The sequence below is a fragment of the Pelobates fuscus genome, chromosome 1 (assembly GCF_036172605.1).
Source record: "Pelobates fuscus isolate aPelFus1 chromosome 1, aPelFus1.pri, whole genome shotgun sequence".
In the NCBI taxonomy this organism is placed as follows: domain Eukaryota; kingdom Metazoa; phylum Chordata; class Amphibia; order Anura; family Pelobatidae; genus Pelobates; species Pelobates fuscus.
In genome coordinates, this window is record NC_086317.1 from 315,311,695 (window position 1) to 315,326,348 (window position 14,654).

Here is a 14,654-nt window from a genome sequence, read left to right on the forward strand (position 1 = left end):
AAAAACATTATATGCAGCCTTAAATCTGTGATGTTGAAAATTACAAAATCTTTCATTTGGTTGTTTTCACAACAGTAAAATGCATAGAAAATGTAGGATTTAAAATATAATACCTGTGAACTTCTAGATTTCACCCACAATACAATTGGCTGTGCTGAGGTCAAGAAGCTTGCTAAATTGGGTCCAGATCATCAGGGTTAGGAATAAAAATTCTCTAATTAGGCAGAGTTGGAGACTTTTTCTTATCAGGCGAACACGTACCTTAATTGCACTATTAATTTATCAACTCCCTGTTTCGAGTACAGTTCAGTATATTTTTAGTGTGTATTAAAAGACATGTATAAATCAATGAGCTCAAGTATTACTAAACTGAACATGTTTTGCCTTTTATCCACTATACTTATGTAGTAAAATGTATACATTCAACATTGAGAACCAAACCTGCAAAGGCATTCTTTAATATATGAAACAGATTATAAACATATTTCTTGCTTGTGCTCCCCTCCCCCATTTAATTAGGAAGATTTATTGAAACTTACTAAAGAAAAATGTTTCACATAAAATTTATTGGCAGCTCATGGGATGATTTCTGGATAGTTCCAGTACAAAATTTAGCAAAACCACATTACCAGAAGTATCAAAATTTGTGGTTACACATGTATATCCAGTTAATGTATATGAAAAGAGCTAAATAATACATAATTTTCTGCTATCTTATACATTTATTAATGGTGACTTCTAAAGTTTGGGATACAAACCTATATAATAAAAAGCAGAATGAATTGGGCTTTTAACTGTGCAGTTAAACAAAAAAACAAACAAAAAAAAAAAAAAACCCTTTAGTACAATCACTGTACTTTACACACATAAAAAAACTAAACAAAACAAAAAAAAAAAAACTATTCATGGGCTTACTTAATAAAAAATATTCTAGAAGAAACCGGAAAATATATAGCCTTTATACTGCAGATTTTAAATAAACTATTAAACCATCAGAACATTTTTGCGCAGCTGTCAAGGCACAAACTCAGTTTTGTATATCTGCAGCAACAGTTTACTAAAAGATATACTAATTTTATCCTTGGTTAAAAATGAATAATCCCTTTATTTACTATTGCAAAATGAAGTTAACGTCACACATAGAAGTCCAAGAAAGGTACACAAATACATTCCGATATGATTTAAACCCTCAATTTAAAAAGAAATAATGAAGCCTATTTATAGATGGTAAGATACTATTTTTTTATTACGTTATTTTTGCAATTCTTCTGATCTGTCTTGGAGAGAAGCCAGGACAATCCCTACTAATTATGAAGCAGCACAAAATTATGTGCATTGAATAAAATACAAAACAACACAAAATTAAAGGATTTCAACATAATATGTAGGGAAGACTTTGGATTGTCTATTTTATTGTTAACGTAATATGTAATTAATATTCTTTAAGTGCACTTCCACATGCTTTTTTGTTTTATAATAAGGAAATAGCTAATGCTCATAAATTTAATAAGTCCACCATCTACCACAGAACATTTGGCCAAAAATGCATTTCTGCCAGTAAACGGTCATTGGAAAAATAAAACCGCGCTAAACTCTATATCCCTTTGATATACCATTGTTATCAAATTGCTTTCTCTCTCTCTTTTTTTGTTTTTTAAACGAAACAATATAGTTTACAAGACTTGAGGACAACAAATAGTGAAGTGATTTTCTCTTTAATTTTTTGTGCTGTGACTAAAGTAAAAAGTTTGCAAGGCTGCATGTTAACATTCCAAGTACTCCCTTCCATCTTTATTGACTACATTATCTTCTCACAGAAATTCGTTGGGGCTAGAACAGCAGTCATTGCATCACATGGTATTCAATGAATTCAAGTTTCAAAAGCAAATTTATAATAATGATAAAATAAAAAGGAAAAAGAAAAACGTAAAATGAAAGCACAGTTCCCGATTAGCTGCAGGGACACATGGACATAGACAAATAAGCATACACTTGAAAGATAGGTTTTCTGCTTAACGATGGCAAATTTTTCACATGAGAGTAGTACATTTTCCAATACTCAAATAGGTTCAAGTTCAAGCAGTATGTAATACAAGCAAAAGTGATTTAACCCTTAAAAATAAATATTCAGGAAAATGTTTCTGTACATCAATGTGAAAGATTGTACAACACTTTCACACTAGCTGGAAAAGTCCCCAAACAAACCAAAACAAAGAAAAAAACAAAAACAAAACCCCAAAATAATTGTTGTTCATACAAGCAGCTGAAATCTGCTGTTCCAGCCCACTGTCCTCAAAGGAGAAGGGAGGCACACACACAGTCGACTAGTTGTAGCTTGCTATCTTATGGCCTTTTTGAACAGGGATATCAATTTCAACTATTGTGATCCCTTTTGTTGAGCTTGTTTGCCATTTTCATTTTACAGCATGCCAAACCCCTTGGCGTATGTGATAGCTTTTAACAATCTCTCTTTCAGTTTGTCTTTGCTGCAGTACTCCGGAAGCAAAAGGACATTAAAGCATGTGTGAGATGTTGGTAACCTGCAAGAAAGTAAGGAGAAGTGAGTTTCTTCCAGAAAAAAAAATAAAAGAGATATACTCATACGGCAATAAAAATCAAACATTAAAGGGTTAGTCCAACCCTTTTTGACACTAAATGGATTTTGATTTACAATGCCCTATTGGGCATTACTAATAGGATCCCCGTTATCAAACGTGTTAAAAAAAAAAAAAAAAATTTTAAAACCTACCCAAAATCTACCACCAGGCGAAGATCCTGGTGCCCAGCTCCACGCCCCGTCTGATGCCATCCCTGCACTTGACAAATCCAATCAAAGGCTTCTCATAGAAAAGACTTTGTTTTGACCATTGTCGCAGGATCAGAGTGCACGCATGCGTTTTGAGCCAGCGAGGGAGGCATTTTTATTGTAATTAAAAAACAAAACAAAAGCGGGCACAAGAGAGACTGCACAGGGGGAGAAAGAATGTTTCCCCATGAAGGCTCGCTGCCTACAAGGTAGAAGATCCTTTTGTTGCCAGCGCACAGTGCTTGCTGATAAAGTCATTTATTCTGGGCTGCCAAATGTCAATACAGTAAAGAGTTCCAGAGTGCCATAGCCATGTGTGCAACTACATTTCAAGCTGAAACGCTGCACATCCAGGCTCTTCCCACCATAACCACTTCAAAGTAACCTTCTCTAAATTAGCATATTCAGTCTCTAGGGTAAGTTATATCAGTTTATATGGAAGAAATTAGGTAATAGGTTATACTACAAGCTATGTTTTTACTCTCTGCAACTTTTTCCATCCCAACATGTAAACTATACAGATTCTACATTCCAGCTTACTTAAATGTACACTGGTGTTTGGAATACAAAACTGTATTCCTAACACTATAGTAAACTCTGCCACACCGCTTCCTCGCCACTCCCTCAACCGCAAATAAGGGTTAAACCTGTTTTCACTTACCTGATTTTAGCATCAATGTCCCTGGGAGAAGAGTCAGGCTCCTCATCCACCAATGTCACTGCGATTCAGGAACCTAAAGCGCATGCCTGGCGAGCACTGATCGCACATTAGGCCTTTAGGACATCAGACCTTGTTTCACGGAGTCTGATAAGCTGCACAAAGTGCCTCCAGTGGCTGTCATGTAGACAGCCACTAGATGCAGTCTTAACTCTGCAATGGAAACATTGCAGTTTCTCGAATACTGAAATGTTTGCACCTGCAGTGTTAAGGGGACATGGACATTGCACCTAGACCAAAATCAACGAGATGAAGTGTTCTTGGTGCCTTTGGTGTCACGTTAAGATATATCAGCAAATTATTACAATGTCCTTAATAAGTTATGTCTGAAATGACGTGATAAATAGGTATCTTACCTGTCTGTGTCAGGGCCATTTTTGGCTATAATCATCTTTAGTTTACCCAGTCCTCCCACAGGTGCCCTGTCTGTGCCGGTTGTAAACTGCAGGAATAACCTTTTCTGTTCATCTGTAAATGAATGCACTATGTCCCAGAAATCTCTGAAGTAAAAAAAGAAGAAAATAGAAATCTAACTAGAATCAATGAACACGAATATCTGCACAGTGATCTGTAAAACATTATTTTCAATATACTTAATTGATTGCATCTAGTAACCTATGGAAATGTTTGGCAAACATCTACACAGCAGGGGCTTAAATGGAACCTATAGCCCCGAAAATAATCTTGAAGCCAGGATCCTAAGGAAGATCATGACACCTCAAGTAATGGCATGCAATGTATTATTATTATTCTTAAAGCACCAACAAATGTACAATGGGTGGACTAACAGACACACATTTGTAACCAGACAAGTTGGACACACAGGAACAGAGGGGTTGTATGAAATGATATATAAAGCTACCCTTTTAAGCTTTTTGGCAATTCCCCTTCAAAGTTTGGTTTTATACGAATGGCTTAATTATTCTTAAAAAGTACTCATGATTTACAAACTACAAAGCCTGCATCTGACCAGGCATAACACATGCAAAGCATATAAAAACAAACAAAACTTATAAATCACAAAATACAGTAAAGAGTAATCAGAGCAAGGAACAATTCCCTTTAAGGAACAGTAATATCTTGATTTTTGAAATTGGTTACTATTATTTCTGATAGCAGTTGTGAAATTGAAATAATGCTTGCAATTAGGTGTAATCTTACAAAATGATGACAGTTTTGTTTTTAAAACTAAATACTGAAACTTTTATCTAATTTTTAGAATCTAATAATTGGTTTACTTGCTGTCCATTGTAAAGATATGCTAGCCAATACGATGCTAAAAGTAATCCTTATTGAAGCACATTGGGACAAGAGGTAGATTTTTGCAGTACTCTTAAATGTAGCAACTAGATACCGCTATTTTCTATTTGGTTATGTCTTTAACACACTTGGGCATTGGTATTTTAAATGCATAACAGCTAACAATTAATGTTTTTCCAATACTATTCTTTCTTTTATTAAAAAAAAAAAAAAAAAAAAATGGAAACTATCCTCCATCTGCAACTCACCCTCTCCTCACTGACAGTTTCTCCTTATCTATCAATACTACAGCACTAGATAATGTCATCCAATTTAGCTGTACTGGCCAAAGAGGCAACATTAGTTCTCTCAATTTCAAGTACAAACTCAGCCTGCTCTGCAACATCATTTACAGTTGTTAAATTTCATCTATGAATCAGTCCTATCTGCTCATAAACATCTGGCAATGATTTGATTACATTGCATTTGCAAACTTTACTAATCACCGTGTTGTTAGCCTAACAAGGGTAACTGCACCATAGCACACACTATTTTACATTGCTCCTTCACAGTAACATATTGTCATTAACAGCTCTGCACCCACCTAATAATATTTGATTCTCGAGTGTAGCCACCATCATATTCCGTTGTGTCTTTTAGAGCTTGAAAGTCTAAATTCTGTAAGTATAAAATCACATTTCTATCATTAGTCTCATGGCACTAACATTTAAATCGACTTGTGAATTAATGCTTTTCAGCTGGTATGAACAAATCCAAATCGTTTTAATCTATGCCCAAATGCCTAGGACTAACATGCCGAGTCCTATTCAGTGAATAAGACTCCACTGGTAATTCCCGAATGGATTATAAGGCATTTGATTTGTTCGTAACCAGTTGAAAAGCATTAATGCACAAGTCTGCCTTAAAAAAAAGAGAATACAAAATTACATTTTGTGACCTAAACAAAAAATTTTTACGCATACCAGCCTAAAAACTACAGATTATAAATCTTGGAAATGTTTTAGGAGTAAAATAAATAATTCAAAGAATACTTACCGGACTTCCACAGATGAGGAGTTCAATCTCCTCTGGTCTAAACAGATACTTCAGTGGTGATTCATTGGTAACCATGTGAAATCCCCTTCTGAATGCTTTAAACTGTTTTTCTACTGATTTATTTAAGATGTAATCTGTGTAAAGATTGACAAATTCCTAAAATAAATGAGAGAATAGTATGTTAAAGGCATGTTTCAATAAAGGCTTCATTCATCATCACCTCTAGTTAGGGGCTTACTCTTGGATCTCAAAAAGAGAGGGGGAGGGCATATTAAACAGAGATTTCTGAAAATCATTGCAGTTATAGTAAAGATGTATCAATGTGTATCAAACATGAGCGCTCTGAGCATATGTAAATCAAATTCTACTTATACTTTCAGCTGTCACCATCCACATGGTATATTCAAAATACAGGTAGTATGATCTTGTGTACATTTATATGGAATTAAAGCTCTGATTCATTGTCTTTATTGTGTCTGGACAAAGACAGGCTATAGCATAGTGGTGATTGAGGTTTTCCACAATGGCTTTCCTTAATTTGAAAGTAAGTCCCTATTTATTTATTTCTTTATGAAGCATTTTAAGCTTGCACAAATATTTGTCGCTGATGGCTTCATATGGCAGAGGATTTTAGTACCGAACTAAAATTTCCACTATAAAAATAATAATAAAAAAAAGCTTTCAGAAATTGTACTGCAAATTGGTCTTCGTGTTAGAGCAGATTGAATGTATTGAATAGAGAAATACACACATAATAAGCTTAGGATTTTAGAACAATAATACACATAACAGTGTTTCACTTTCAATCCATGAGTTTCCTACTCAGATCTACATGTACATCAAAATCTGTGTTATGCTTTTGTCCTAACAAATCTCTTGAATAAACGCAACTCATGTGTGAATACCGTGATTGATGGATCAATTTTTTTTATTAAAGGAACACTAGATTGATAGGTATTCCTGGGTGCACAAAGCCCATAAGGGAGGGGGAACCAGAGGGCACTATATAGTGTTGGGAATTTAGATTTGTATTCCTGACACTATAGAATCCATTTAATCCTAAACCCAAAGGTTTCCCTCGGCTAATATCAGTACTAATATTAGCAAAAGGAAATCTAAGCTAAAACAGAGTAGTATGTTGCTGCCATCTCCTGGCTATTTACAGTATGACAACTTCCTATCCTTTTCATTGAATATATATGCCAAATAGATTGACATTGGTTCTGGGCAAATGACAAAGTTCAGCACGGATCAAAATGCCATTGGGGCAGGAAGGGAGACCGTCCAAGGTCTGTTTAGACCCTATGGGTCTACCAATCTCTAGATCAAGTGAGAGAATCCCTGTGTCTGAACTTGATCACTCAGCTGTAGTGTTCGCTATGGATTTAAAGGGCTATATGCAGTGCTGACTTTCAGAACTGCATGCAGTGCATCAAAAAGTATGGGGCCACTATAAATGCACCAAATCTGCACAATGTGTCACTATGCCCTAAAGTCATCAAAGCCTGTTATAGTTAGGACGTAATGACATGTCTTAACGGGTTAATAAATATGTTGACATCTGAATATTGAATAAATGTATTTTTATGTTCCGTTTTGAAGACCTTTAAATGCTCAATAATTTTAGTATTTTATTATGGTTCAAATAACATCGGTAATTTATCAGAGTACCTTTGTGACTGAAAGCTACTATTTTTAAAAGAAATTTCAGGTTAACAAATACTTTTTATTTGTCTCATTACCTTCCTGTTCTCATTGGTAATAGGGATTGTATCGCCATTTTCCTTCAGGTCATGCATTAATGGATTCCCAAACAGATCAGTGTGAGAGATCTGGAAAGTGATCATCATATCATCTTCAACATTGCCCTCATATGCCAAAAGGTCCTTTAAACTCTGAAAGAGAACCTGGAAGAAAAAAACATTTACTCTTGTAAGCACACTGCGCAAAACTAATTATTTTTTTTTTGCGTGGGTAACAGACTACCACAAAAAGGTTATTCTGTTTTTTCTGTTCAGTTAGGGTAACCATTTAAAGAACACCTCCACTGTTTCAATATTTACTTAAAAGGTCACAGGGAGCAAACTATGAGGGCTAAAATTGAAGATAATTAGGATTTACACCAAAAAAAAAAATTTTAATGCTAAAGCTAGACTATTTTATATTAGTGATGAGAGAATTGATTTAAAAAAAAGTTGAGTGAGAAAGGGGAGGAGTAAAAGTAAACATATGTTGAAAAGGATCTAACTCCTTATGGACCATTGCAATAAAACTTCCAAGAAAAACTTAAACTTGATGGACCTGCCACAAACAGCCTGAAGTTTAGACAGTGAAAAAGAAGTATTAGATAATTTCCCCGCTATGACCAGTATTAAGGGGACACTATAGTCACCTGAACAACTTTAGCTTAATGAAGCAGTTTTGGTGTATAGAACATGCCCCTGCAGCCTCACTGCTCAATCCTCTGCCATTTAGCAGTTAAATCCCTTTGTTTATGAACCCTGGTCACACCTCCCTGCATGTGACTTGCACAGCCTTCCATAAACACTTCCTGTAAAGAGAGCCCTATTTAGGCTTTCTTTATTGCAAGTTCTGTTTAATTAAGAATTTATTATCCCCTGCTAGGTTAATAGCTTGCTAGACCCTGCAAGAGCTTCCTGTATGTGATTAAAGTTCAATTTAGAGATCGAGATACAATTATTTAAGGTAAATTACATCTGTTTGAAAGTGAAACCAGTTTTTTTTTTCATGCAGGCTGTGTCAATCATAGCCAGGGGAGGTGTGGCTAGGGCTGCATAAACAGAAACAAAGTGTTTTAACTCCTAAATGACAGTGAATTGAGCAGTGAAATTGCAGGGGAATGATCTATACACTAAAAGTGCTTTATTTAGCTAAAGTAATTTAGGTGACTAGAGTGTTCCTTTAACTAAGCTGCCACATACTGGCAAAGGCAGAAGAGATGTTCACTTCTTGAATTATAAACTCTGCAGTTTATATGGATGACATCATTGTGAATTATGCGATAACATGGATAACAAGCCTTGTGAGTTGATGGATCTGAAAACAATCGGTTGAAATAATATGTAATATGTGTTTTAAAAATTAATAGTTTGGTGTACAACAAATGCAGAGAAATAAGTTTTGAGAGAGAAGAAGAAGAAAAAAAAAAAAGTATATATTAGAGCAGGCATCAAAGACTGCTCATAAACACTACTATGCGGGTGCTACTGACAACTATTCATAACCAGATTATCCAATAATAAACTTTTACACTTGGTCAATTAGTACAGTTTTCCTGTATAAAAGGCCCATTTTCTTTTTTTAAATACATTTTACATGAAATTGTTGTGTGTTTTACGACTGAAACATGGTAGTGTAGTGAGAGGTACAGAAGATGCATAAAAGTAACTTACAGGATGAGAGTCTTCAAGGTCACGAAAAGTTCCTTTCTTCCCCATCAGCTTTCTATAAACAACCATTGGAAAATGAATATCTAGAATGCAATTATTGTAAATTGCAAGGCCAAGAACAATTCCAATTAGCGTGAACTGTCCTTCGTTCTCATAAGATGATGGATTAAACCAAAACAGTTTAGTAGATTCATCATAAGTAAACATACCTGCAAAAGGAAAGGTGATAATTCGTAATCAATTTGCAAATGTATAAATCTCCATATATAGTGAAAATTAAATGGACCTAAACAAGACATCTTACATGTAGCAAAATAAAAAATATGTACAGGTCTTTTAAAAATGAATAATTACGATTAGGGAGAGGAATTATCACAGGTAAATTTAAAGGGACACTACAGTAACCAGAACAACTACAGCTTATTGTATTTATTCTGGCGAGTAGAATCATTCCATCAGGCTTTTTGCAGTAAACACTGTTTTCAGAGAAAAGGAAGTGTTTACATTACTGATTAGGGATACCTCAATTGGCCACTCTTCAGATGGCTACTAGAGGTGCTTCTTGGAGCATTCAGTGTCCTCAGGCTCTGCAAGGAGACACAGAACCTTCCTCATAGAGAAACATTGATTCAATGCATGTCTATGAGGAGATGCTGATTGGCCAGGGCTGTGTTTGGCTTGTGCTGGCTCTGCCCGATCTGCCTTCTTGACAGGCGTAATAGGCTGTAGTTTAACACTTCTGATGTCAGCCAAGCAGGCAGATCAGGGGCAGAGTCAGTAGCAGCAGACTGGAATACAAGTAAGATTTACTATATTTAGATGGTGGTTTTAACACTATAAGGTCAGGAATATATGTATGTTTTCCTGACCCTATAATGTTCCTTTATTTCTTTGTCAAGTTCTATTCACTTGAGCAAGACTATGTTCACTTAGACTTGTGCATGCTGCCAATTTTGTTTGGGACGTCTGACACTTGTCAATGTGACGGTTTGACCAAAATTAGGCCATGATTCCCAAACAACTCGGCGGTGCAGGTGCTAATTATCATCTTGCTAACCAACCGGCACAATTAAAATAGAATTAACCCCCCTTAGTGACAGACCGTTTTTCAATTTTCTTACCGTTAAAGACCAGGGCTCTTTTTAAATTTCTGCGGTGTTTGTGTTTAGCTGTAATTTTCCTCTTACTCATTTACTGTACCCACACATATTATATACTGGTTTTCTTGCTATTAAATGGTCTTTCTAAAGATAATATTATTTAAATTATAAATTCTATTTATAAAATCTCATGACCCCCCCCCCCAAAAAAAAACAAAAAAAAAAACACATTTCTAACTTTGACCCCCAAAATCTTTTCTGCATTTACTACCGCCAAAAAACACCCATGCTAAATAGTTTCTAAATGTTGTCCTGAGTTTAGAAATACCCAATGTAAACATGTTCTTAGCTTTTTTTTTTTCTTTTGCACATTATAGGTCTATAAGTACAAGTAGGACATTGCGGTTTCAAAATATATATTTTAAAAATGTATCAATAGTGACATTGTAACACTTATCTGTCATAAATCTTTGAATCACACCTTACATGTACATATTTTTTTAAAGTAGACAACCAAGGGTATTCAATATGGGGTATGTCCAGTCTTTTTTAGTAGCCACAAATACTGGCCAAAGTTAGCATTTATATTTTTTTGGGTATTTAAAATGCAAAAAAACAATTATGAACGGTAACTTTGGTCAGTGTTTGTGACTAAGTGTCTACTAAAAAAGACTGAACATACCCCATTTGCAATACCTTGGGTTGTCGTCTTTTGCAAATGGTATGCCATGATGGGGGTAATTCTCATTCCTGGGCTACCATACACTCTCAAAGGCAACATAACCAATCTGGCAAGTTTAAACAGAAAACCAAGCCTTATATTTGGCCCTGTAACTTTCAAATACACTATAAAACCTGTACATGGGGGGTACTGTTATACTTGGGAGACTTTGCTAAACACAAATATTAGTGTTTCAAAACAGTAAAACGTATCACAACAATTATATCATCAGTAGAAGTGCAGTTTGTGTGTGAAAAAGGCAAATAAACTTCACTTTTACTGTCGATATCATCGCTGTGATATGTTTTACGTTTTTGAAATACTAATATTTGTGTTCAGCGAAGTCTCCCGAGTAAAACAGTACTCCCCCATGTACAGGTTTTATGGTGTCTTGGAAAGTTACAGGGTTAAATATAGTGCTAGCAAATTAAATTATCTTGACTTTCTGCCTGGGTTGTCAAGCAGGTCCCCCATATTGCAATCAATAAAATTACTTAATTATGTAAAAATAGTACATAAATATGCATGTAGAATTTAAATATATATACATATTTATATATTTGAAGTCTACGTGTATATTTAATTATTAATGTAATTATGTATATGGAGTGCAGCGTGTGCATGAGTGCAGCGTGTGTGCGTATGAATGCAGCGTGTGTGCGTGTGAATGCAGCGTGTGTGCGTGTGAATGCAGCGTGTGTGCGTGTGTGAATGCAGCGTGTGTGCGTGTGTGAATGCAGCGTGTGTGCGTGTATGAATGCAGCGTGTGCGTGTATGAATGCAGCGTGTGCGTGTGTATGAATGCAGCGTGTGCGTGTGTATGAATGCAGCGTGTGTGTGTGTATGAATGCAGCGTGTGTGTGTGTATGAATGCAGCGTGTGTGTGTGTATGAATGCAGCGTGTGTGTGTGTATGAATGCAGCGTGTGTGTGTGTATGAATGCAGCGTGTGTGTGTGTATGAATGCAGCGTGTGTGTCTGTGTGTGTATGAATGCAGCGTGTGTGTGTGTGTGTATGAATGCAGCGTGTGTGTGTGTGTGTATGAATGCAGCGTGTGTGTCTGTATGAATGCAGCGTGTGTGTCTGTGTGTGTATGAATGCAGCGTGTGTGTGTGTGTATGAATGCAGCGTGTGTGTGTGTGTATGAATGCAGCGTGTGTGTGTGTGTATGAATGCAGCGTGTGTGTGTGTGTATGAATGCAGCGTGTGTGTGTGTGTATGAATGCAGCGTGTGTGTGTGTATGAATGCAGCGTGTGTGTGTATGAATGCAGCGTGTGTGTGTATGAATGCAGCGTGTGTGTGTATGAATGCAGCGTGTGTGTGTATGAATGCAGCGTGTGTGTGTGTGTGTGTATGAATGCAGCGTGTGTGTGTGTGTATGAATGCAGCGTGTGTGTGTGTGTATGAATGCAGCGTGTGTGTATGAATGAATGCAGCGTGTGTGTGTGTATGAATGAATGCAGCGTGTGTGTGTATGAATGAATGCAGCGTGTGTGTGTATGAATGAATGCAGCGTGTGTGTGTATGAATGAATGCAGCGTGTGTGTGTATGAATGAATGCAGCGTGTGTGTGTATGAATGAAGCGTGTGTGTGTATGTATGAATGCAGCGTGTGTGTGTGTGTATGAATGCAGCGTGTGTGTGTGTATGAATGCAGCGTGTGTGTGTGTGTATGAATGCAGCGTGTGTGTGTATGAATGCAGCGTGTGTGTGTATGAATGCAGCGTGTGTGTGTATGAATGCAGCGTGTGTGTGTATGAATGCAGCGTGTGTGTGTATGAATGCAGCGTGTGTGTGTATGAATGCAGCGTGTGTGTGTATGAATGCAGCGTGTGTGTGAATGCAGAGTGTGTTGCAGAGCCTTGGTGGGGGGTGGGCATTTTTATTAATTATTTTTTGAATTATTATTGTAATATTATTATTTGTTTGTTTTATTAGTATTTTTTTTTATTATTAATATTTAATTATTATTTATTTATTTTCGTCCCCCCTCCCTGCTTGATACATGGCAGGGAGGGGGGCTCTCACTCCCTGGTGATCCAGTGGCATTGGGAGTTCAGTGGAGGGGGCTGTCAGAGAGCGCTTACCTCTCCTGCAGATCCTGTCAGCAACCTCTGCAAGTCCCAGAGTAAGTCTCACGAGAGCCGCACTATGACCCCGCGGCTCTCGCGAGACTTACACTGGAAGCTGACAGAGGTGCTGACCGGACTGGCGCGGAGGAGAAGTGGGCTGACAGGAGCTGCAGGAGAGGTAAGTAACAGCTTCCTGCCAGCCCCCACAGCCCCATTGTCTGTATTATGGCAATGTAAATTGCCATAATACAGACAGTAACTCGAGTATAAGTCGAGTTGGGGTTTTTCAGCACAAAAAATGTGCTGAAAAACTCGACTTATACTTGAGTATATACGGTAAGTGTATTTTGATATAAATATATATATATTAATATCATAATACAGTTAGAATAAAATTACATAGTTTATTATTTTTACATTTTTTAAATGTATTTTTAATTATTTATTTTTTCTAATATAAATATATATACACATAATATATAGTGTTATATATATATATATATATATATATATACACACACACACACACACACACACACACGTGTGTAATTTTACTCTAAGTGTATTTTTATATTAATATATGTATATATTAATTACAACATTCACTTAACAGTATGACGTTATATATAAAATATATGTGTGTGTATGTATATATATATATATATACACACACACACAATATTACATAAATATATGTGTAGAATTAATATATGTGTGTGTATGTGTATATATATATATATATATATATACACACACAATATTACATAAATATATGTGTAGAATTAATATATGTGTGTATATATATATATATATATATATACTGTATATACTCGAGTATAAGCAGAGTTTTTTAGCACATTTTTTGTGCTAAAAAACCCCAACTCGGCTTATACTCGAGTCAGAGTCTGTATTATGGCAATTTGCATTGCCATAATACAGACTAGGGGGAGAGGGGGGCTGGCAGAGCTGTACTTACCTTTCCTGCAGCTCCTGTCAGCTCTCTCCTCCTCCGCGCCGTCCGTTCAGCACCTCGGTCAGCTCCCAGTGTAAGTCTCGCGAGAGCCGCGGACTTACACTGGGAGCTGACAGAGGGAGCTGCACAGACCGCGCGGAGGAGGAGAGAACTGACAGGAGCTGCAGGAAAGGTAAGTACAGCTCTGCCAGCACCCCTCTCCCCCCACTGAACTACCAATGACACTGGACCACCAGGGAAGGAGCCCCCCTCCCTGCTATGTATCAAGCAGGGAGGGGGGACGAAAAAAAAATAGAAAAAAAAATAATTAATAATTAAATAATAAATAATAATGCAAAAAAAATAATAATATAAAAAAAATAATAATAATAATTAATAATATATTAAATGCCCACCCCCACCAACACATACACAAACACACACTGCACTCACACACACACACTGCACTCACACACACACTGCACTCATATACACACACACACACTGCATTCATTATATACACACACTGGAAATAAATATTCAATGAATATATACGCACACACACTGCACTCATACACG

The 14,654-nt window shown here is 36.4% G+C and overlaps 1 protein-coding gene across 2 annotated transcripts in view; it reads right to left on the reverse strand.

Annotated features, from left to right (window-relative positions):
* Nucleotides 1-547: 547 nt before the first annotated feature.
* UBE3A (ubiquitin protein ligase E3A) overlaps nt 548-14,654 on the reverse strand; it is a 59,827-nt gene continuing 45,720 nt past the window's right edge. For both annotated transcript variants that reach the window (XM_063459126.1, XM_063459135.1), the window contains exons 6-11: nt 9,233-9,438; nt 7,562-7,726; nt 5,820-5,975; nt 5,368-5,441; nt 3,881-4,024; nt 548-2,540 (exon numbers count right to left, since the gene is read on the reverse strand). In XM_063459126.1, coding sequence (XP_063315196.1) covers nt 2,420-2,540; nt 3,881-4,024; nt 5,368-5,441; nt 5,820-5,975; nt 7,562-7,726; nt 9,233-9,438 — 866 coding nt within the window. In that variant the 3' untranslated portion in view covers nt 548-2,419. The remainder of the gene's footprint in view (nt 2,541-3,880; nt 4,025-5,367; nt 5,442-5,819; nt 5,976-7,561; nt 7,727-9,232; nt 9,439-14,654) is intronic.